Source organism: Saccopteryx bilineata, chromosome 6 (genome assembly GCF_036850765.1).
Source record: "Saccopteryx bilineata isolate mSacBil1 chromosome 6, mSacBil1_pri_phased_curated, whole genome shotgun sequence".
Lineage (NCBI taxonomy): Eukaryota > Metazoa > Chordata > Mammalia > Chiroptera > Emballonuridae > Saccopteryx > Saccopteryx bilineata.
This window is the reverse complement of record NC_089495.1, coordinates 150,439,137-150,463,397: the sequence shown is the minus strand read 5'-3', so window position 1 is coordinate 150,463,397 and position 24,261 is coordinate 150,439,137. Positions and strand designations below refer to the sequence as shown.

At 45.7% G+C, this 24,261-nt stretch overlaps 2 protein-coding genes across 3 annotated transcripts; one reads left to right on the top strand and one right to left on the bottom strand.

The window, feature by feature from the left end:
- Positions 1 to 290: 290 nt before the first annotated feature.
- SF3B6 (splicing factor 3b subunit 6) lies at positions 291 to 8,465 on the top strand. Its single transcript, XM_066237396.1, has 4 exons — positions 291 to 462; positions 3,694 to 3,812; positions 7,886 to 8,024; positions 8,201 to 8,465. The coding sequence occupies exons 1-4, from the start codon at positions 433 to 435 to the stop codon at positions 8,288 to 8,290; spliced, it is 378 nt and encodes a 125-aa protein (XP_066093493.1). The 5' UTR covers positions 291 to 432; the 3' UTR covers positions 8,291 to 8,465.
- A 108-nt stretch (positions 8,466 to 8,573) lies between these two features.
- On the bottom strand, positions 8,574 to 22,337 carry FKBP1B (FKBP prolyl isomerase 1B). Of its 2 annotated transcripts, none has more exons than XM_066237398.1 (4): positions 22,175 to 22,337; positions 18,307 to 18,354; positions 13,771 to 13,883; positions 8,574 to 12,615 (listed from the first exon to the last, which is right to left on the bottom strand). In XM_066237398.1, exons 1-4 carry the CDS (start codon positions 22,209 to 22,211, stop codon positions 12,571 to 12,573), a joined length of 243 nt encoding a protein of 80 aa, XP_066093495.1. In that variant the 5' UTR covers positions 22,212 to 22,337; the 3' UTR covers positions 8,574 to 12,570. The 2 variants fall into 2 exon arrangements, with proteins under 2 accessions (XP_066093495.1, XP_066093494.1); XM_066237397.1 differs by having other exon boundaries at positions 8,574 to 12,570; positions 22,175 to 22,332.
- Between the last annotated feature and the right edge of the window lie 1,924 nt (positions 22,338 to 24,261).

Below are 24,261 nucleotides of genomic sequence, written 5' to 3'. Positions count from 1 at the left end.
CCTGTCCTCGGGACCCCGTCCCCTTCCGAAACTCCCCTGAGAGTAGCCCCGCCTTTAGTCCCTCTCCTCGGGCCCCGCCCCCTTCAGTCAGCCTCTTCAGGGCCGACCCGACAGGAACACCGTCCGTTCTTTAGTTCAGCTCCGCCCCTCTCGGTCCTGCGCCCGGAAGTGTCTGGGATCTTCGCCTTTCAATCTTCCGGTCTCATAGTTAACTCGGGCTCGTTTTGACCCGGAGGCTTTTCGGAAAGGGATATACGTCAGCACGTTTCGACTGAGGCGTGGTTATTCCTGCGTGTTACTATAGCCGCTTCCGGCAGAGCCTGGATGTTGATTTCCTGTGTCTAACGCAGTGTTGAGCTCAAACCTAGCGAGCTCCGGAGGAGTAAAGGGCTATTTCAGTATTTGCTTCGGTAACTTCATCGGCCAGCCAAGATGGCGATGCAAGCGGCTAAGAGGGCGAACGTGAGTATCGCGGACTTCTGCTGAAGACGGGGGAGGACCTTCCTGCTGCACATTCTCGGCAGCCTGGTGTGGTCCTCCTCGTTCCCGGGGCTGGAAAGCCGAGAAGTTACCGTACTGTCGGAGCTTGGCCCCGTCCATAGAGATATGACCATTAAGAAACATTTCCGTCCCCACCCCTTGTAAGAGCTTCTTAGGTCTCTTATCTAGTGTCAGTGGTAGTGTTAACCCTACAGTTTTGGGTTTTTTTATTTTTTTTACAGGGACAGAGAGTCAGATAGAGGGATAGATATAGACAGACAGGAATGGAGAGAGATGAGAAGCATCAATCATCAGTTTTTCGTTGCAACATCGTAGTTGTTCATTGATTGCTTTCTCATATGTGCCTTGACCTCAGGCCTTCAGCAGACTGAGTAACCCCCCTGCTCGGGCCAGTGACCTTGGGTCCAAGCTGGTGAGCTTTTTGCTCAAGCCAGATGAGCCCGCGCTCAAGCTGGCCAACCCTGGGGTCTCGAACCTGGGTCCTTCTGCATCACAGTCAGACGCGCTATCCACTGCGCCACCACCTGGTCAGGCAACCCTACAGTTTTTGTCGCTTCACCTGCACCTATAACCTGGCGTCAGGATCTCAGTCTAAAGGTCAATAGCACAGATGAGTCCTCAATAAATAACTTAATGGTCAACAGGCAACTAGAGCCTGGGAGTCTCCTCATCACAGCTTTTTGGATTTCTTATGGGTTTTTTTTTTTTTTTAATTTTTTTTTTAATTCACTTTAGAGAGGAGAGAGAAAGAGAGACAGAGAGAGAGAGAGAGAAGGGGGGAGAAGCATCAACTCCCATATGTGCCTTGACCAGGCAAGCCCAGGGTTTCGAACCGGTGACCTCAGCATTTCCAGGTCGACGCTTTATCCATTGCGCCACCACAGGTCAGGCCCTTATGTTTTAATTCAACAGTATTTTTGAGTACCTACATGTACCAGACTTGCGAAATAGTCGCTGTTTATTGAACAGCAACTTTGTGCCAAACACTAGTAGAGGTATTAGAAATACAGCATTGAATGAAACCAAAAGGCTTACTGCTTACATTCTTATGTTAGGGAGTGGGCATTATAGAACCCTTTAAAAGTCTCAAAAGAGGGTTTTCAACGTTAAGATTCTGAGAGGTATAGTAAGATGAAGACAGATAATTGGACATGGTAAGATGGAGACTTTTGGTGACTTATGATTTTCTTTTTCTTTTTTTTCTTTTTTTGTATTTTTCTGAAGCTGGAAACGGGGAGAGACAGACTCCTGCATGCGCCCGACCGGGATGCACCTGGCACGCCCACCAGGGGCAGCGCTCTGCCCACCAGGGGGCGATGCTCTGCCCCTCTGGGGCGTCCCTCTGCCGCAACCAGAGCCACTCCGGCGCCTGGGGCAGAGGCCAAGGAGCCATTCCCAGCGCCCGGGCCATCTTTGCTCCAATGGAGCCTTGGCTGCGGGAGGGGAAGAGAGAGACAGAGAGGAAGGAGGGGGGGGGGGTGGAGAAGCAAATGGGCGCTTCTCCTGTGTGCCCTGGCCGGGAATCGAACCTGGGTCCCCCGCACGCCAGGCCGACGCTCTACCACTGAGCCAACCGGCCAGGGCCAACTTATGATTTTCATTTCAGCGGATGAAAACTTAGTTGGGATGGAATGAAAAGAGGGTGGAAGTTGAGAAAGTGGAGACAGTTCTTTCTACAAGTTTTCATGTAGATAGGAAGAAGAGAGATTGGATGAGTAGCTTTTTTATTTTTAAAGATGGGTGACGTAAGATATCTGTATGCCAATGGGAGTGATTCAGTAAGTGGGAAGAACAGGTAATGTAGGAGAAAGGTAAGTTCAGGAGTGGTTTGGAGTAGATGGGGAGTTGGCAAAGTACTGAGAGGGAAGGTGGGTGCATGTCGATTGGCAGGTTTAGTAATATGAATCTAAGGTACTTACCATTTGGTCATATCTTTTTTTTTTTTTTTTCAAATAAACAAGAGCCAAAGTCATTCCTAGTATGGGCAGTGAAGAGAATACAGCCCAATTCAGATATTAGAGGGAGCAGTGGTGGTAAGGTGTGAAGAGAGAATAGAAGGTGTGATACAGGGTCTTGCTGTATGGGAAAGCAGATTTACTAGAGAAGTATACTGTGATTGACAACTTATCCTCAAATCTTAAAATCTAAAACTTTATTGTACTTACTTGTTTACTATTTGTCACCATTACTAGTTTGAGGGCAGAGAATAAGTGTATTACTCTTCCATTTATACAACATAGCTTAATGCCTGAAATAGTTGCCAGTTTAATAAATAATAAGCAAATTAATATCTGTAATGTCATTTAATATGTTAATCAGAAGCACAGAATCTGGATGGGAGATATAGTACATACTTGAAAGTCATCAACTCAATGTGGAAATCATGTTTGTGGTCAAGAGTTAAGGGGTGTATACAAAGGGTCAAGACAAGAAGTCTAAAGATAAAATTCTGTGGAAGAGCACATTTTAATGGCAGAGGAGACTGAGAAGAAGTAACTAGCCAGAGAGTTAGGAGACAGCCAAGGAAATGGTGTCAGAGGCTTAGAGAAGTTAGGTATGATGAGAATTGAATGCTGCAAGTGAAAGGTCTTAGTGTGTAAAAGCACTTTCATCCGAGTTTTGTGTTGGAAGCTAAATTGTGATAGGTTGATGAGTGTCCGTGAAATAAAGAATATGAGGCAATAACTATAGACTTCCTCTTTCCAGATGTTTAACTGAACAGAAATAGAGCAAGATAGGGCAATAGCTAGTAAGTTTGGGGAAGGCAGAAACCTTGTAGGGGGGTTTTCCTTCACTGTGTGATCCTAATACTACCGAGCCAGGTGTATACATAGAGAAGGTGCTCAATAAATACTTGCTGAATGAATGAAAAGGAAACCAAATAAGTATTTTGTTTTGTGTAACAATGGCAGTACATAAGCAGACCGCTCACCTGAGGGATAAAAGAAACTAGTCATATTGGCAATCAAAACTAAATAAAGCACTGACTGAAAACCTGATAGCCCCTTATTAGTTCCTACAAATAGTCTTCCCTAAAACCAGTGCCCAGTTGCTTTTCCGAAGAACATGCCATTTTTAGTAATATCAGATTATAATTCTTATAGGTTTTTAAAATTATTTTTTATTATGACAAATTTTTAAATGGTAGCACTCTTTCTCCTGATTATAATGAGTACATGTTTCTTATTTTAGATTCGACTTCCCCCTGAAGTAAATCGGATTTTGTATATAAGAAATTTGCCTTACAAAATCACAGCTGAAGAAATGTATGATATATTTGGGAAATACGGACCTATTCGTCAAATCAGAGTGTAAGTACTGAGACTTTTGAAGTGTCATTTAAATAAAGTGATTGTGTAGTCTGTGGTCTGACTGCAAGGGCTTAACTGAGATCCTAGAGGCTAACAGATTGAAGAAGTCAGAGAGATACAATTTTTTTGTCTTTTTTGCAAGGGAAAAATACCTACTGAGACCCTCATGATCCGGCTCAATGAGAGCCAAATAGTTGTGGAATTACAGAGAGCATGAATGGTTTGAGGGGACTGAAAGGGGAGAAAAGGAACTATTTATTGCATACCTACTATTTGTAAAGTCTACTACGCTATGTTTTTTATACACATTTACTCTAATTTTTCTCAGCAACCTTCACTATCTACTGACTACAGAATTTCTGAATACACTGAGTAAAGGAATATAAATGTAACTTAGAAAAATGATTTTTTTTTCAACTACAACTTTCTGTGGAAGGTTGAAGGGTATAGGGGACTGTTTCCCTGATCTGCTTTTTTAAAATATCATGCGTACTCAGTAATCCTGATTTTTCTGAAGCAAAATAGTCTCATTTTGGAGAAATAAAGAAAAAGTCATATTACTTATAATACAGGCAGTCCCTGGGTTTTGAACAAAATAGGTTTTGCAGTTTTGCTCTTAAATTGAATTTGTATGTAAGTTGGAACAGGTACATTTACATATTAAATGCAATTAGACAGATGTATCTTCACATGGTATTTATTTTATTTCTGTGAAAATACATAATACTTAACCATTTTCAAATACAACCTCAAGCAATCTTAGATGATGCAGAAGGCGATGGTCCTGTTGGAGAGGATGGGACTGGTGTTAGAGAGTCAGGGTGTGATTCTGCTGCTGGGGTCAGTTTCTTGAAGTCAGCATTGAGGGAGGTGTGTACACAGCTTTTCTTTTTCTCATCATCAATGGCCCTGTAGCATCTCAGGCCTTCAGTAACTGTACGGTAAACTCTGGTGAACCTCTCTGTGTAGGATCTTGCTCCTCTAATATTGCCACTTCTGCTTCAATGAGATGAAATGCATCAACTAACTTTCTTATAGAAAACTTTGCTTCTGGAGTTTCTAGGTCCCTGTTTTCTTTCCTAAATTCTATCATCTGCTGCTCTAGTTCCAAAAGGTCTTCTCTGGTTAGTTCTTTGCCATGGGGGTCGAGTAACTCTATGGTATCACTTTCACTGATGTCCAACTGGAATTGATTACCAGTGGCCCGTGTTGCAATTGTTTGTAAGTTGTATGTAAGCCAGATATTTGTAACTCAGAGACAATTTTAAAAAAAAGTATGGGGGAAGAATTGCAATACATGTTCATGTTTAAATTTAAATTAAATCCAAATTTAAATTGAAAAGTTTATACCTTCAAATGATATTTCTTGAACATCTAAATGCTATTTATTGTAATAAGTGCTCTTATTTGCAGCACTGTCACTCAGCCCTGTGTGGAGGTGATACTGTGTCTGTTTCATAGGTGAGACTGTCAAGGCCCAGAGAGTAAAAGTACCTTTCTAGCTTCACACAATTATTTAGTGATAAAATCTTCTGGTTTTCAATTAAATTTCTACTGGCCCTAGCCAGTAGCTCAGTTGGTTAGAGCACTGTCTCCGTACGCCAAGGTTGCGGTTTTGATCCCGTCAGGGCACATAAACGAAGCAACCAGTGAATGCACACTAAATGGAATGGCTGGGTAGAACAAGGTGTTAAGGCTTCTCTCTTTCTCTCCCTCCCCATCTTTCTATCCCTCCCCCTGTCTTTTTCTCCTTCCCCCTCTCTTTCTCTCCCTCCCCTTTTTCTCTCCCCTCCCCCCTCTCTCTCCCTTCTCCCCTCTTTCTCTCCCCCCCCCTCTCCTCCACCTCTGTCAGATCAGTGGGAAATTTAAAAAGGAAAAAGAATCAACCAATGAATTCATAAATAAGTGGAACAACAAATTGATGTGTTTTTTTCTCTTTTCCTCTCTCTCTCTAAAAATGTACTGGGACACATAAGATGAAGAGTCTTTAAAATTCAGTTAGTCTATCCCTGCTCTTCCTAAGAAGTGAGAAGGGGAAGAATGGGAGATGCTTTTGTTTTGTTTTGTTAGCTTCCTGGAGAAAGGATGTAACAGAAAGTAGATCTCGAGTTTTCAAATGCTTACTAGCACTTGTGGAATAGGGAACACTTTGGGAGTTAAAAAAAAAAAAGTTTGCCCTAAGAAACTTAATATCATAAGTTTTTTATGTTTTTATTCCAAAGGGAAAACTAGGTAGACTTTTTGGGGAAATCTTTGGGGCAGTTCCCAGCTTTCATATCTGATACATTCTTGAAACTGATTAAAAGTCAAAAGTCTGAAATGGTAAGACCTCTTAGAGAGGAAAGAGTATTATAAAATCCCACATCAGAGCCATGCAACCTGACAGAGTGAGAGCATCAATGACACTGGTGCCCTCCAGCCCCTGCAGTGCTCTGTGCCTTTCCCATCCCCTGTACAGAAAGCACAGCCCTGCCTGGGGCCCAAGACTATAGCCTGCCCTTCCCTCAGGCCCGCAGCCTATGCAGGGACTATGGCAGACCACTGTTTTGAACCTTAATCCACAGTTGCATTGGGTGGCTGGAACAGAGATAGAGGCGAGGGGTCCATCTTTATCACACCGAGCATGGCTGAGTAAGATCTCTGCCCACTGTCCCCACTAACAAGCACATGGCCATCTGCTCCTTGCAGCATACTTGCATACCTAATCCCCTAACAGAAGCTGGTGGGGAGGGAGAGGGTGGGGGAGGGGAAACCCATGTGAGAAGCAGCCCCCATATCTGTGAGCCAGGTCCAGCTTCCACTTCCTGCTGCCCCTCAGCCTTCTGCCCTGGCTCACAGATAACCCCACCCACCAGCATGCTTCCACCCCTCTCCGCAGAAGTCCAGCTCTAAGGTGGTTTTTAATGCATGACAGTGAGATTGTATTAAAAATGAATGTATGAAAGTAAGGGGCTGGCTATATTATATTTTAAAAAGGCCAAGGCTTTTCTAAGAAAAGTGCGAGAAACTACATGAACTCTCTCTACACTGGAGGACATCCTTTTCTGGCCATCAGGGATGATGGTTGACTGGACTGTTTTCTGATATGTAAATACCTCGTTTAGAATTTTGCCATCTTGGTTTAGGGGCTTCCCTTCTACCCCACCCTCACAAAATGTTTTTTTTTTTAATGTATTTGATAAATCTTAGTAAAATATTGCCCAGAAACATATTTCCTGAATTGCTGGGGATTGCTTTATCTTTAAGAATTGAAGCTATAATTAAATTAGGGTTTGAGGAAAATCTAAATATTTAGAAACAAGGGATAAATTCCCAATAAAGCATCGAGGCCCTGGCTGGTTGGCTCAGCAGCAGAGCGCCGGCCCAGCATGTGGAAGTCTCAGGTTTGATTCCCTGCCAAGACACACAGGAGAGGTGCCCATCTGCTTCTCCATCCTTCCCCTTCTCCTTTCTCTCTATCACTCTCTTCTCCTGCAGCGAAGGCTCCATAGGAGCAAAGTGGCCCAGGTGCTGAGGACGGCTCCATGGCTGCCTCCTCAGGTGCTAGAATGGCTCCGGTTGCAGTGGAGCAGTGCCCCAGATGGGCAGAGCATCGCCCCCTGGTGGGCATGCCAAGTGGATCCTGGTCAGGCGCATGAGGGAGTCTGTCTGCCGCACCCCCCTTCTCACTTTGGACAAAAACAAAACAAAAAAGTAAATAAAGAAAGCATTGGTTCTTTTGCATGAATGCACAGTAAGAAAACCCTGTTCAGGCATTGCTGACTAATAGCCATCACTTCTCAGTACTGTACTTCCAGTGTAAGACTGGAGGTAGGTTCTTAGTATGAGACATGGGAAAGACTAGAACATGAAGACTGTAACAAAGCTTCAAGCTAGTTCTTTGCTGTTATTGCTTTAGTAGCTATATTAGTATTCTTGATGTAACAGTTTAACCTATAGCTATTTTACTTTAAAACAAAAATTATCTAATTCAAGAGATTATAGTCTTATCAGCATATCTATCCATAATATTTATTTTCTCTTATGGTTTTCAGGTAAATGTGTGTGTAATTAAGTCTGATTCAACTCTGCAGGGGGAACACACCTGAAACTAGAGGAACAGCTTATGTGGTCTATGAAGACATCTTTGATGCGAAGAATGCATGTGATCATCTGTCAGGATTCAATGTGTGTAACAGATACCTTGTGGTTTTGTACTATAACGCCAACAGGGTGAGTATTGCCATGGTTCTTGTGTGGGAAGCCTGTGTAAGAATTAGTGCAGAACTGCACCATTACTGCACAGTGCACCGCGTGTACCCCGAGTTCTTTATTAGCTAGTGCTATCACTGAAATCCATTTGACAGTAGATTGATAACTGTTCATTTTGGTGCTTCCCACATTTTCAGGCATTTCAGAAGATGGACACAAAGAAGAAGGAAGAACAGTTGAAGCTTCTCAAAGAGAAATATGGCATCAACACAGATCCACCCAAGTAAATGTTTTTCCCGTTTTCATTTTGGAATGAAACCCATGAGTCACCACCACTACCCTTTTTTTAGTTTTTAATTAATGCTGAAGATTGTGATTTCTTATTTGAGGTTCAAAATGACCTGCTTAAAACTTTGATACATGTGGGAATATATTATTAGTAAACTTGTAGTTTTTGTAAAACTGTGTCAGTGTTTCTCTTGAATTTTCCCCTCCTGTTTTACAGCAGGGGGATAAATAGCAGTTGAACAATAATTATTTGGTGGTAGTTGGACCAAGAGACTGAGCTGCTTCTTTTTTTTTTTTTTTTTTTAACAGACAGAGGGATAAATAGGGACAAACAGGCAGGAACGGGGAGAGATGAGAAGCATCAATCATCAGTTTTTTGTTGAAACACCTTAGTTGTTCATTGATTGCTTTCTCATATGTGCCTTGACCGTGGGCCTTCAGCAGACCAAGTAACCCTTTGTTTGAGCCAGCGACCTTGGGTTCAAGCTGGTGAGCTTTGCTCAAACCAGATGAGCCCATGCTCAAACTGGTGACTTCGGGGTCTCAAACCTGGGTCAGACGAGAGACTGAGCTTCTTAAGAGCAGGGACCTTTCTGTATTTTTAATGCCCTGGTGTGCAGACCTGTGCTTAGCGATCAGGGAACTTGTTAGAGTACTGTCTTTATTGCATGCCTATAAATAATGGAAATTTTAATAATAACTCAGTGAAAGTTGATATCTCCGTTTTGCAGGTAAGGATACCAAAGCTCATCGAATTGGTTGAATGAATAAAATGTTTATGTTAAAAGTTGCTGTAACCATGGCTCGATTGTTTCGAGCGTGTTGGCCCGGGCACTGAACATGGCTCCCTGGAGCCTCCACCTCAAGCGCTAAAAATAGCTTGGATAAGAGCATGGCCCCAGATGGGCAGAGCATCAGCCCCAGATGGGTCGCTGGGTGGATCCCCGTCAGGGCACATGAAGGAGTCTGTCTCTCTGTCTCCACTTACTTACCCCCTCAAAAATGTTGCTATAAAATCAGCCAGTTATTAATCATGCCAGTACGTTTGAATAATACTTGCTTTACAATTAACTACCTTTGTGAATATGGATACCGTTGTTTAGAACAGAGGTCAATTCTAGAAATGGCCATTCAAATGACAGCTTGTTAGAAATATGAGAGCACTCAGCTTGGGTAGTGTTATTGCTTGTGTAAGATTGTATTAATGTAGTCTTTTCATTTAATTAATGAGTGTCTGTATATATTTTGGACCTTAGTTCATAGTAAATTTTTGCTATAAAAAATGTGATGCTTATTCTTATAATCATGAATTCCCATAGCATGGAAATAATATAGTTATTACCAACTGTGTGTGGTTATATGTAGATGTGTATATGTGTGTGTATATATATGTCTGTATACATCTACACACATACATACATATATAAAAATATAAAACTATAACCCAACTCCCAACTCGAAGAGTGTAAGGACTTAATTGCTTAAAAAACGATTCTAATCTACCAAGAACATCTATTCTACTTTTAAATGCACTTATCTTTGAAATCGATCATCACTTTAAGAAAATAGGCTATTTTATACTTTTGTCCTGTCTTTTCAAAGCTTATATTGGAAATGAAGAAATGTTACTATGTCTGAGTGCTTTTTGAAAGCACTGTAATGGAGTCATTTCTAAGGACAGGCAGATGACAAAAGGGCCACAACTGTATATTTTCTTACAAATGCTTTTGTGAATTCTGTATTTTTGTTATGCATTATATGTCCTTAGTTATTTACAAATGTGAAAAGAATTTTCTAAAAGATATTTTTGTAAGGGGAAAACAAATTAATAACAAAGGGAAATTTGTACTGAAGATTATGGCCAGTTTTTTCTTTGGATTAGTATCTGTTAGCTGAATGTCATGACCTAAAGAGTTTTAAAAATTCCCTTGAATTGTTTGGCAATTTTGTGGCCTGTCCCAGTTAAGATAGAAGACCTTTAATTGAGTGGACAGATATTGAGGACCTGGTCAGCGCCGGGTCTGTGTGTGCTCAGATGCTGAGGTTATACTCAATCAGTCCTCTGCACCAGGCATCAAAGGCTCAGTTTTTCAAACTGCTTTTAAGAGTGCAAGAGGTGATTGTGTCCATTCACATGTATGTGTATACACGTGTGCCAGAGCTCCTTTACATTCTTCTCGGTTCAAGTTCGAGCTTCTAAGAAAGGTTTTGTATGACTGGAGAGTGTTTTGGACAGAAGTTTGAAAGTGACTGCTAACAGCTCATCCTCACTCTCCTGCTTAGCAGCTTTCTGGCCGTCAGGAGAGTCCCAGCTTGTTCGCTACTGGACTGTAATTTCTGCACCATCTTTTTTTAAGAGTGCCAGGAAGGCAGGGCCTGCCACTCCTAGCCTATCCTGTCCGGATGCTAGCCAGTAAGGATTTGTATTTTCTATTTGTTTATTTTGGTTCTTAGTGGGTGTCTCCTTTTACCACATAGGGAATACATACCCTAGACTGATCTTTCATATACTCCAGAATGGTCCCCTGCAGCGGTTCTTGGTACCCTATTGGTGTCACAGCCAAAAACATGAGGAATCAGGCTAAGTTGTAAGAAATGATCATAGACATTTATTTATGGAAGAAGCTGGGAGCTAGGACGTTCTGAGGGCAGCGCCTTCCAGCTGGTCTAGCTCCACAGCAGAGGCTCGCCCAGGGACTGGGCGATCAAGAGCAAGGCAGCCTCTTCCTCATTTCATTCCCTCTATCCTAAAGTGCTGCTTTCTAATTCCTCAGTCCTTAGCTGAGGAGTACAGCCAGAACTTCCTGGAGGCAAAAGGGGGAGATGAAACAGCCATGATGTGGCCCCATATCATATCATATAAATGACATTATCATGAGTCTCTGGAGGAAACAGGACCTGTTACCAGTTCCTCCTCAGTCTTAACAGTTTCAGGTCACCACCGACAGAAGAACCCTATGTTTAAAAGCTATGCTAACTAAAAGAAAAATCTCTTGGCCACACTGCCCTGGGCTCCTTTGATGAACACACCAATAAGTGGGCTGATTTTAAAACCGAACTGGGAATTCTCACGAGTTGGTAAATTAAGTATGTGTGGAAGCAATACAGAATTACACATTCTTCTCTGAAGTTATTCCCCATCATGAGTTAGAGCAAATCTACATGCAGCTAAGCAGTTAATGTGAAAACAAGCTCAGATTCACCCATTCTTTTCAAAGGTAGCTTCCCATTGTGAGGTACTGTGGCTCTCAGGCCTTCCACACCATCATCTGTTCAGATGCACAGTGTCCCTTTCCCATCTGGGTGAGGGCCGCTCATCCCTCAAAGTTCTGACGGCTACAGACTGCAGATCACAAAGGGCTCAAGCCCCATATTTGATTGCTAGGCTGTGGGATTTGAGCACAGTGTATCCCTTTAGTTATTCAGAGACTTGAGCCTGTGAAATGAATGGCAAATACCTACCTTGTAGGGCTGTTCAGACGATTTGTGGGTAATTTTATTTTAAAATAATACAGAACAAGACCTAGCATGTACAGTACTCACATAGCAATTCTATTTATTGTTGCTCTCTTGGCTACTTGGAAGACTCCTTCCCACTCTTTTCCCAAGGGCAACTGGCTTAATGTGGTCCTTAAAGTACTTTCTACCTACAATAAGGATGGACAGGATTTGTCAAGCACAGAGCCTTTATTTTATATGTCATTTCCAAAGAGGACATTTTGTAAGTCAGCAGCCAACAATTATCTAAGAAAGTGACAGCAAAGGTAACTGGCTCAAGTCCCTCTGTGTACACCATGTACATTTCATGTCTGAGCACCTGTATATCTGGCTTAAGTGAAGGTAAGGCAGTGTAGATTGTGCGAACAAGAAATCTGTGTTCTGTGATCAGAAATGGCTACTACATGCATCACACAAAATGCACAACCTGAAATGTTTCAATCTGCAACCAAAGTTTCCTTAAGCAAAGATGTGCGTGAACAATGACCAACACATACAGAACAACTTGGGCGTAGAGAATGGATAATGTCGTAGGGCAGTGAGGTTAGCACACTGGTCAAGAGCCCCCAGCGAGAGGAGTCGTCCCAGTGGCAGAGCAGGCTGGGAGGGTGCGCAGCAACCGTCTCCAGCCACCTTAAGTTCCTTCCTGCCTTCACTCTAAGTTGAGCAGCTCCACGTCAAAGATGAGGGTGGCATTGGGAGGGATGACACCAGGGTGGCCTGTGGCTCCATACGCCACGTCAGGGGTGCAGGTCAGCTTCGCCCTCTGCCCCAAGCTCATCTAGCAGGGATGGGGGCAGATGGGGAGAGGAGAAAGAGGACCCAGCTTGATTTAAAAGAAAAAAGTAAGATAACTATGGCATTTTCCCAAACCATCCTTATGGTAACTGAAAATCTAAGATGAATTTTATACATGGCACACTAAAGTCCTAAGAGTTAACTGCAGATTCTGCCTCAGAACAGTAGAAACTTGATTGTGGGACAGGAACTTCCACAAAGCAGTCTCAAATTCATTTACCCGACAGTCATTGCTGGTTATTCAATTGGTGTATGGCCCAAACACTAGTATTTGTTCATAATTGTTCCTCACCCTCTTCCAAGGAAACCTAAAGGGTGTAAAGGGTGTCTAAAGAGCACATATACACGATTAGGTACAGAGGCGATTCATTGAGGGCTTGAGAGGTTAGAGCCACAGCAAGGTGGAGAGGTCTGAAAGAACTACTCTAGTGGAACATCGTGACTCGATGGACTGAGGAAGCTGAGCTTGAACCACGGCTCATCACAGCACTTATCAAGAAACAGCCGTAGTTAGACTATTAGTGAAGTTTTTGAATACACTTCTTTTTAAATTTTGAATATCTGCCTCCAAAATTTAAACACATTGGCTAATAGTATTGTATCAATGTTAATGTCCTGGTGTTTATCATTGTACTGTGGTTATGTAAAATGGTAACATTTCCGGAAGCTGGGTATGGAACATGGGAACTCTTACTATTTCTGCAATATTGTTGCAAGTCTGAAATTCGTTTGCTTGGTTATTTTTTTTAAGTTAAAAAAATAAACCACCTTGGCTTATATATACTACTATGTTTCCCAGAAAATAAGACAGTGTCATATTAATTTTTGCCCCTAAAAACGCACTAGGTCTTATTTTCGGGGGATGTCTTATTTTCAAGGAAACGGTGTAATTCTTCTGCCTCAGTCAGGGACAGCTGGTAACTCACGAGCCTCCCCAGTTCTGAACAAACGGTAGGGGGGAGATGACTTTGGAATGACAGATCCCAGTGTCACAAAGGAGTCGTGCAGGCAACAAAAGGGTTGGGAGCACAAAGCCAGGACTGAAATTAGATGGTGTGACCACATCCTAGCAGTGGAGTCAGCAGTAGTGGTCTGTGAAGGGGTGGGGAATGGGGGCAGAGTGGATTATTGAGCCCAGAGCCCCAACTCCTCAAGTCCCCCACAACTAGGATCTTCCTCCTACCTGTGCTGCACCTTCTTCAAAACCCTTGATGACTTCCTGTTTGCCAATTCTGAACTTGAAGGGTTTGTTTCTGTCTCTGGATGAATCAAATTTCTTCCCATTTTGGAGCATTCCTGTGAGAGCAAGAATAAGGTAAGAAAGAGCTGTGGTCATGAGTCAACTCCCAATTCAGTTTCAGTGTATCTAAAATAGCATTCCTATTCTGCACAAACCTCCTCTTCCAATCTTCCCCATCAGACCTGTTGCCCAAACAAGAAAAATGGACTCTTCCCTCTGCCTTTTCCCCATCTACAGCCTGTCAACAAGTCTTATATATCTTTGGGATAACCTATTTTTTCCATTTCTATTTCCACCATCCTGGGGTCTCACCAAGTCACCATCATGTCCACTTGTGCATGGGAGCAACCTCTAAATGGTCTTTGCTCCATTCCTTTCTCCACATTGCACCCTGAATGATTTTTTAAAGCATATCTGATCATATCACTCCCTTGCTTAAAACATTTCAGTTGCTCCCTGTGGCAGAATCCAAAAATCTGCACAGCATAAGAGGCACTTCAAGATCTGGCTGCTGCTTGCCCGACAGCCCTCTCTGCTCCCTCTTTCTACCCCCCCATCTCCTATACAGGTCACGCCTTTTCCAAATACCTCTGTGCTTTACAACTTTTGGAGGGCCACTTTCTCATCCTGAAGATGTTTTCCCAGGCATTTCCCCTCAGGTTGAGTCCTCACCTGATTTTCCCAAGGTTTCCTCAACATGCAAAACCCAAAGGTCACAGTGCACAGTATAAGGTGACCCAGCCAATCAGTGGTAGCCTCCGGGGCCCATACAGACAGGGCTGTTTGAGCCCCAACACCTTGTGTTGTCCTCAGCAGTTTGGGGCATCCATCCCTCCAGCTGCACATGCCTTGTGATCCCTGATACACACACTGGTCTCAGTCCAGCTGCCTAAGGCCCAAGAGCTGCTTTTCTATTTTCTCATTTGTGACTGACTCTTAGATCAGACCTGCAAATGATGCTGATCTAAGTAAGACTTCTTACTGCAGCCCCTGAACCACAAAAGGCAACTGAGGATCAAAGAAAGACCTGCCCTGTAAGTAGAGAGACTAGATTGTGACCTTACTCTGGCACTAACTCCTTGTGTGAAGTTAAGCATATCACTTTCTCATTTCCCCAGATTTGCCGTGTTTAACATAGGAGGTCTGGCCCAGCTTAGTATCTGAGCATCTATGATTCCTCTTCCTAATTATTATAACTGTACACCAGGGACAGTCTTACTACCTACTTTCTGGGTAGAATAAATTGGACTCTATCCCTGGGTACTAAGTCAAGCAAAGGAGAAAACCCTATGGCTACACAGATGGATACTAAGCTCAAATACAAATTCATGATACACAGGTTGCTAAGATGTTCAGATACACAGAGATACGCATGCATGCTCACATGCACTTGCGCACATGCCCTCAGAAGAAAAATCCTGATGGCCAAACACGCTAAGAAAATACTTAGGTAGAAAGATAAAAAATACTCACATAGACACATACGTGAACAAATACATATATGGATATGCACCCACATTCACAGTATTTAAAGACCAACTTTCTCATTCCCCAATTTCTTCAGGGTTCATATGACAATCTACTTCAGATTATATACAGTTATCTACTGCTACAAGTTCAGCCAAAACCATTCAGTCCAGAAACAGGCCCACATATATGGTGCTTGATTTGACAAAGGTGCTCCTCCAATGCAACGGATAAAGGATTTTTTTAAATTAATGTTGCTGGATCAAATGTAAATCCATATGGGGGGGATGAACATTGACCCCTACTTCACCTTCATACAAAAATCAATTCCAGATGAATCAAACCTAAATATGAGAAATAATAAAGCTACAAGATAATGAATAAAAGAATATCTTCATGACCTAGGAATGGACAAAGATTTCTGAACATGAAAAGGACTACCTATAAAGTAAAAGGAGGATATAGAGGACTTTATGCAAATTAAGACCTGTTAAAAATATGACAATAAAGTAAAAAGGCAAGCAAGCGATGGCATGGGAGATGTTTGAAATAGATATAACCAACAAGAGACTCATAGCTAGACTACATAAAGAATTCCTACAAATCAAAAGGAAAAGACAACCTAATTTTTTTAATGGACAAAATGTGAGAAGACAAGAGGCTATCCAAATGGCCAATAGACACATGAAAAGCTACTCAACTTCATGAGTCTTCAAGACAATGCGATTCAAACCCACAATGAGACACCACTGGGTACCTGGAGTGGGCAGAAACAAACGAAGGTTTTTTTTTGTTTTTTTTTTGTATTTTTCTGAAGCTGGAAACGGGGAGAGACAGTCAGACTCCCACATGCGCCCGACTGGGATCCACCCGGCATGCCCACCAGGGGCAACGCTCTGCCCACCAGGGGGCGATGCTCTGCCCCTCCGGGGCGTCGCTCTGCCGAGACCAGAGCCACTCCAGCGCCTGGGGCAGAGGCCAAGGAGCCATCCCCAGCGCCCGGGCCATCTTTGCTCCAATGGAGCCTTGGCTGCGGGAGGGGAAGAGAGAGACAGAGAGGAAGGAGGGGGAGGGGGTGGAGAAGCAGATGGGCGCTTCTCCTATGTGCCCTGGCCGGGCATCAAACCCGGGTCCCACACACGCCAGGCCGACGCTCTACCGCTGAGCCAACCAGCCAGGGCACAAAACCAAGTCTTAAGGGTGTGGAAGGACTGGGCTCACACATTGCAGATGGGAGTGGAAATTGGCGCAACTACTTTGGAAAGCTACTTGCAGTATCTGGTGAAGCTGGGCAGGTATAACTATAACCCTATGCCCTAGCAATTCCACTTCTGGGTATACACCCAGCCGAAATAGATACAGATGTGCACCAAAAGACATCTGCGAGACTGTTCAAAGCAAGGCTGTTCACGATAACCCAAAACAAAAAGTCAAATGGTCATCAGCTGTAAAAAGAATAACGGTATATTCACATAAAGAAAACTGTACAAGAATAAAAAAGACCAACCACTCTGGATAAATCTCACAGATATAATGTTCAGTGAAATAGGCCAAACATAAAAGAATACACTATTATTCCATTTATACAGTGTTCAGAAACTGGCAAAATAATTCATGGGGACAAAAAACGCTGGTTACCTTCAGGGAAGTGTGATAACTGGGAGGAGATAGGAAGGAGACTCACGGGGATGCAGGGAACACACGCTGATCTAGGTGGTAGCTACCTAAGCGTGATCCCTTTGAAAAATTTCATGGAGCTGTACATCTTAAATTTATGTTCTCTGTATTTAATTTTAAAAGTTTGCCCAAAAGTCCCATGTAATCTCCTGTTGTATTTGATGAGACCGTCCCTCCCCAAACAAGAGCCCCTCATGGCTGATGTATTTAATGCCTGTTGCCTGCTCTCTGTATTGTGAAAAGTCTTTGCAAAAGAATGTTGTGGTTTCAGTAACTTGATAAGTACAGATCGGTCTGCAACATGTAGAACAAATAAAGCAATTATACAGGTCAGAAGCCCCCAGGAGACTCATGGTAATAAGGCCACATTACCAGGAGATAAAATACAGATCCAACCCACTGACGTCGGCAACCAAAAACACAGCAGTTGAGAAAAATTCCTACACTATCTGCCTAGAATTAACCTGGCACTTCACGCTGGACCAGAGAAATGCTAAAAATGGACCCATCTCAATACATCCTAGAATTAAACTGGCCTTGCCATCTGTTACGTGTCTGTCACCAGGTTTGCCACATTGGGAAGCAGGTCACAAGGCAGAGCACTCACCCCCCTTGGAACAAACACCTCAGGAACTCCATCTAGAATGTTCCTCAGCCCACCTGTCCTTTCAACATATATTATCTAAGAGGGGTTTGCAGAGATGCAATGTTACCCACACCCCAGCTCCCAGAGCACTGCTGTCGCCCCCTCCACTGTGCCAGAGCCTCGGGGTGGCCTGTCTGCCCTCCCCCACCCCAGCCCCAAAGAAGGCAGGAACTCCTCCTTTTCATCTTTGTGCCCCAGTGCCTAACAGCATCTTGCACACAGTAGGTGCTTGATAACAGTAGGCTAGATTGAATAGTCTGCTTTTGAAAAGAGGAGGTTCTGAAGGAGCCACCCTCCTCTCCTCTGATAACACTGTAGAGAAGGGGTAGCCGAGAGGGATGGCCAGGGCTCTCAGAGCTATAAGAAAGGACTGCCAAATATCAGAGCCAGGAAGGCCAGGGCTCCACTCTGCCCACAGAGAGGTAACAGAAATGGAGGGGCTTGACTCCGGCTGGCACCGTGGATGACGTGCTGGTACACACGGGGAGGGGTTAGCCAGCCTTGCATCCCCGTTCTCATCCCCACGACACTGGCTGGGAGAAGTGGGGGGTCACTGGTCAGGAGGAGGCTTGTTTGCCTTGGGCTTTGGGCCTGGTCCAAGGAAGCCGATGTCTCTGGAGAGAGGTATTAAAGGAGAGACCTACCTTGGGAGAGGCAGGTCTGAGGAAGGTTAGGGGAGTGAAGCCTACCTGTATAGTGCACCACACACGTCTGGCCCTTCTTGGGGAATGTCCTTCCTGCAAGGAGATATGAGGGCAGATGAACCAGTAAGGTATCAGAAAAAGTCATCTGGGACGTTCAGGTGTGACTGGCCCGCATTCCCCCAATACCATGGAAATGCCCATAGCTCTAATTCTGGTTCTGTTTTGTATAAGTCAGATTAGTCACTTCACCTCTCTGGCCTTGATTTGAATTGTATTTCCTTGGGTTCCTCAACTCCACTCTCTCCTGGTTCTATTTCTCTCTTTGATTGCTCCTTTTACTTACCCTCATCCATTCCACAAACATTCACTGACAGCTTACTATGTGCCAGGCCTGGACTAGATTCCAGAAACACAGAGCAATGTATGAACTCATGATAAAGTTAGGGAAACAAACACACAAGTAAAAGATTCTAAAGCAGGATGATAGCTGTGATGATCAAAGATGAATAAACACCAAATCATTCACAAATATTTACTGAATACCTACTACATACAAAGCCTAGGCCTGATTTGAGGGAGAGAGCAATGAACCACACGGGCAAGATTCCCATTCTTTTGGAATTTAGATGCTAATGGAGGGAGCCTGACAATCCTCAAATAAACAAGATATAGACTGTGATAAAGTCTCTAAAGATGAATTAAAGAGAGACACAGAGGGCACCCTTTTAGAAAGGGTGGTCCAGGATGGCCTCTCAGAGGTGAGACTTGAAGGATGAGCAAATGTTGGAAAAGCACTGAAGGAAGAGGGATCAGTAAGTGTACAAACCGTGAGGCAGGAAAGGATGGGTGTAATTGCAAAATAGAAAGGAGGCCAGGTGACGGCAAAGAAGGGTGGGAGGAGAAGATGAGTGGAAAGAGCCGAACTGAATTTAATTGTAAGTGCAGCAGGAAGCCACTGGAGGGTTTTAAGCAAGAATGACATAATCTGAATTAAGATTTTATAAGATCACTCTGGCTACTGTGCGTAGGATAGACGGTCAGGCGCCTGTTGCCACAATCCAGACAGGAAATCAATGAAGGCTTGAATTAATATGGTGGCAGCAGGAGAAGACAGCCAAAGATATTGGAGATACATGCTAGAAGCAGAGCTGACAGGGTATGCTAATGGAGTAGAGGTGGGATACAGGATGAGGGAGAAGGAGAAGGCAGGCACCTTGCTCGGGCTTTCAGTTTGGGTAGCTGGATGGATGGTGGAACAAATTCCTGTGATGGGGGAGACTGGGGAGGACAGATCTATGTGGGTGGCAGTCTTACGATGCCTACTAGACATCTGAGTTTCTATTGAAGTAGACAGAGGGGGAGTCTACACTGGAGGTATTAATTTGGGTGGAATTTAAAGCCATGGAACTGGATAACAATGCCTTGGGAGGGCTCACAACTAAGCTAACACTTAGAGGACTCTATGGGAACCCACACGGGCAGCAGCTGACTGTGGGTGTCAGGGGAAGCATCAGTTTAACCATCAGGTAATGGTTAAACTGGGATCTTAAAAGATGAGTGGTTTGCTAGAGGAAGTAATGGGAGATAATCTGGGAGGAGAGAACACATGTTCAAAGGCCTAGAGTCAAGCACAGCAGGAGATCTATCTGGTTTGCTGCTGTAACCCCAGGGACAAGCACACAGTACATAGTCAATAAATATTTGCTGAATGATGATGTCTTTAAAACTTTCAGGCAGCTTGCTAAGTGCGGAGAAAACATTGGTAGTGAGGTTAGGGACTGATAGCAAGAGATGAGGCTCTAGTGTGGGAGGTAAGAATAGGTTATATGACCGTCTGCCTGGAGGAGGAGCTGGAAGATGCACTGAAATATTTTATGCATGGCAAGGGACTTGGTCAAAAAGGCATTTAAAAGTTCTCAGGCTCTTAGGCCCTAGCCTGTTGGCCCTGTCGGCCTGGCGTGCAGGAGTCCCGGGTTCGATTCCCAGCCAGGGCACACAGGAGAAGTGCCCATCTGCTTCTCCACCCCTCCCCCTCTCTTTCCTCTCAGTTTCTCTCTTCCCCTCCTGCAGCTGAGGATCCAATGGAGCAAAGTTTGCCCAGGCGCTGAGGATGGCTCTGTGGTCTCTGCCTCAGGCGCTAGAATGGCTCTGATTGCAGCAGAGCCACACCCCAGATGGGCAGAGCATCGCTCCCTGGTAGGCATGCCGGGTGGATCCTGGTCGGGCGCTTGCGGGAGTCTGTCTGACTGCCTCCCCGTTTCCAACTTCAGAAAAATACAAAAAAAAAAAGTTTTCAGGCTCTGGTGCAGAAAATGAGAAGGTGTGAGGTAAGAGGTCAGGCAGAAGGCAGAGAGGTGGGACTGGAGGGGGAAGACCAATTTAGAGTCTTTGCAGAAAACCCTGTGAGAGAGAGGGTGGTCTGAATCAAGGCAGGGGGTGGAGCCCAGAGATATTCAGCAGGAGGACCTGACAAGTTGGTAGAGGGCTCAACCAGATGAGCATCCCAGGCACCACAGCATGTGTGTTGCAGTATTAATCTGTATGTTCTCCTTCTGGGTTGCAGCACTGTTGTCGGCCCTTTGGTGCTTTCTTGACTCGGGGTTTTAAATCTGGTGGAAAGTGGAGGCCAGAGCTCCTCCAGGATTTCCCTAAAAATCTAACCCTCCTCAGGAGAAAATGCCCCTTGTCCCTGACTAGAGAGGGAGGATAAGGAGAGAAAACTCAAAAGGCTTCTTTGAGCCAGGGAAGGGAGAAGAGATTTCCAGCCCCCGGGCAGAGCTGTATGACAGTGCCCTGGAGGTAACAAAGACTCAGGGGAAATGCTTCCTGGGACCCAGAGCCATGGTCCCAGTGTGGGCAAAGAAGCTGTACCCCACAGGTGACCCCTGGTAGAGCCGGACTTTCTAAATGGTCTCAATCTCCTCTGCCTTTCAATAGGGAGGTGGCCTAGAACCAAGAGACCCTTCAATTTTCTGGAGGTTGGGGCTGTGAGTAATGTCTGACAGGAAGTTTGCCTGTCCAATCCTGTGGAAATGGGGGCTCTAGTCTGAATTAAGTTTGAAGAAATAAAGAGATAGCTAGCTATTTATTCCTCGCACATCCAGACCCAAAATACAAGGATGAGGCCTGGGTGTCTGGCTTGGGACAGGGGTGGCACCAAGCCCAGAGGCAGGGAACAGGGAACTCAGAGGAAAGCAAGTTCTGTTTTGGACTTTTGGACTTTGAGGTATCAGTGGAACATCCAGGCAGAAGTTTAGCTGCAAATGGATAAATGGACCATCGGAAACTTGGTCCATCGGAGGTCTGGGCCAGAGGCTTAAGTTTGAAGGCCATCAGTTTGCAGAGGACACTGAAAGCCATGAGAGTGGACAGGATGGCCGGGAACTGAGTGGGGCGGGGGAGGGCAGCTCCCTTCTCAGACTGGCCGGGTCCCCACAGCGTCTCTCCGACCAGCCTGCAGAGGGCTGCCGGACCACAGGCCCTGAGGGGGGCGCGTTAGAAGGGGGTTGCCCAGCAGAAGAGACCCCAAAGCCTGTCCTTTCGACTGTTTCCAGGGCTCACCCAGCAGGGCAGAAAAAGCGAAGGTAAAACCTGGCCCTGGGAAATCAGCAGCAGCGGATAATCGAGCGGTTCCAGCCGCGGCCGTGGCAGCCTGTGGCCTCCGGGGCGGTGGCGGGCTGCAGACCCCCGCCTCCCCGTCGCCGCCTCCGTCCCCCCAGGTGAGCCGGCGCCGAGAAGACAGCAAGGATCGTCTCTTAGATCTCCAAGGATCCCGTCTGGGGTCTCCTCCGGTGGCCCCCATCGTAGGCCCTCTCCCGGTTCGGGCACCCTCCGCCCCACCTCGGAATCAGACCCCCACCCGCCCAGCTCCGCCCGGGACCCGTCCACCTCCCCCGGTTCCGCTGCCCAGTACCGTCTCCCGGGGAAATGGTCTCAATCTCCACGCCCATCGCGGTCCCACTGGCCCCGCCTTCGAGGGTCCCCACTGCTGCCCCGACCCCGGCTCAGCTCCGGCCCCGGCCCGGCTGGCGCTCTGACTCGCCTCCCCGCCTCCACTGCAGAGCCGGAGGAGGTGCGGCGGGAGTCGAGACCTGCGCGGGGAGGGGCCACCGGGAAGGGGGCGGTGGGGCGGCGTGGCGCGGAAAGGTGGGGTCGGCGGGGCGGGGCCCGGGGGAAGGGACCCTGACCGCTGCTCCCAAACATGGCCAGCCTAACGATCACTGACCCCCTGACTGGGGAGGATGCTGAGGGAGGCATGCAGGCTTTCCTGCATCCACCCACTCACCCATCGATCCGTCTCTTCATCCACCGGTTCACCGCATACTTATCTGCTCTGGGGAATCCACTCGATTCTACATTCTAGGAGGCCAGCAATTAAACCAACTCTTTAACTAGAACGTTTGGAAGCACCGGAAAGGTGCTTGCCCAGACTGGGCTGCCTAGATCTACAGGAGCAAGCTGGAGAGTGGGTGGGGTGGGATCGAGGAAAGGTTTATTGCTGACCCTTCTCCACCCACTCTAAGTCCTTACTCACCATCCCAGGTAGCTCTGCCCCACGCACAGGTGGGTCCCCACCTTTCAAGACAAAGAACTGCGTCCTGAGGAAACCAATTGAATTAAGACAGAATCGTCCTTAAGGAACTAAATCTGGGATGGGTAGGGACACAGTTACAGCGTGGAGTGATTCGTAATGTGGGATAAATGAATGAGTTCGACCTTGTGTTCCTCCTCCACCCAAAAAGAGACCTAGGAATGTATAAAGACGTTTGGAAGAAGTTAAAATTGCTTGAAGAAGGAATGGGACTTGACATTTCTTCTTTAAATTTTTGTTTCTAACCCTTCCCTGAGTTGTTCCAAAAATTGTGTGAAGGTAGAATTCTAGCTAGTAGCGCTGGAAGACAGGCATGGCGAAAAAAGCCTGAGTAAAAGGTGTCCGGAGTGGGCCCTAAAGATGTTCTTCCCCATTCTCCCAGGTAACCAGGTAGGAGACTTCGGGTTATCGGCATCGTGAAGAACTGGCTGTGTTGTTCAAGAAAGATGATGATAAATTGTACCGAGGGTCAGGATCTGAAATTCCCCATCAGCTGCTCCAAGGTGTGGCCTAGAGTCTCCCAGGAGAGTAGCTTGCTCTAAAGAAGCCTTAGTGACGCAGTAGTCCATGCGCTATGGCCATGGGCAGGTACCATGGGCAGGTACTTTTCGGGTATGTGTAGAACAGGGGTGTGTAACTGGAACAGGTCAATCTAGTGGCTTCAGTGAAATGCACAGTATTTTGTGCACAGATAAGAACATTTTCTGAGGAATTCTGTATTTTATTTTATTTTTATAAATTTATTTATTCATTTTTAGAGAGGAGAGAGAGAGACAGAGAGGGAGAAGGGGGTAGGAGCTGGAAGCATCAACTCCCATATGTGCCTTGACCAGGCAAGCCCCGGGTTTCGAACCGGCGACCTCAGCATTTCCAGGTCGACGCTTTATCCACTGCGCCACCACAGGTCAGGCAGAATTCTGTATTTTAAAGAAGTCTTCAACTCCTTCCCATTCCTGATTCCCCCTCTCTCTGAAAAGAGTCAAGAAACCGTGTTGACTCTAGGGCTCCTGGACTCCTTCTTAGACGAAGAGAACCGATAAGAAGTGGAGGAAGGCCCTGGCCGGTTGGCTCAGCGGTAGAGCGTCGGCCTAGCGTGCGGAGGACCCGGGTTCGATTCCGGCCAGGGCACACAGGAGAAGCGCCCATTTGCTTCTCCACCCCTCCGCCGCGCTTTCCTCTCTGTCTCTCTCCTCCCCTCCCGCAGCCGAGGCTCCATTGGAGCAAAGATGGCCCGGGCGCTGGGGATGGCTCTGTGGCCTCTGCCTCAGGCGCGAGGCTCCATTGGAGCAAAGATGGCCCGGGCGCTGGGGATGGCTCTGTGGCCTCTGCCTCAGGCGCTAGAGTGGCTCTGGTCGCAACATGGCGATGCCCAGGATGGGCAGAGCATCGCCCCCTGGTGGGCAGAGCGT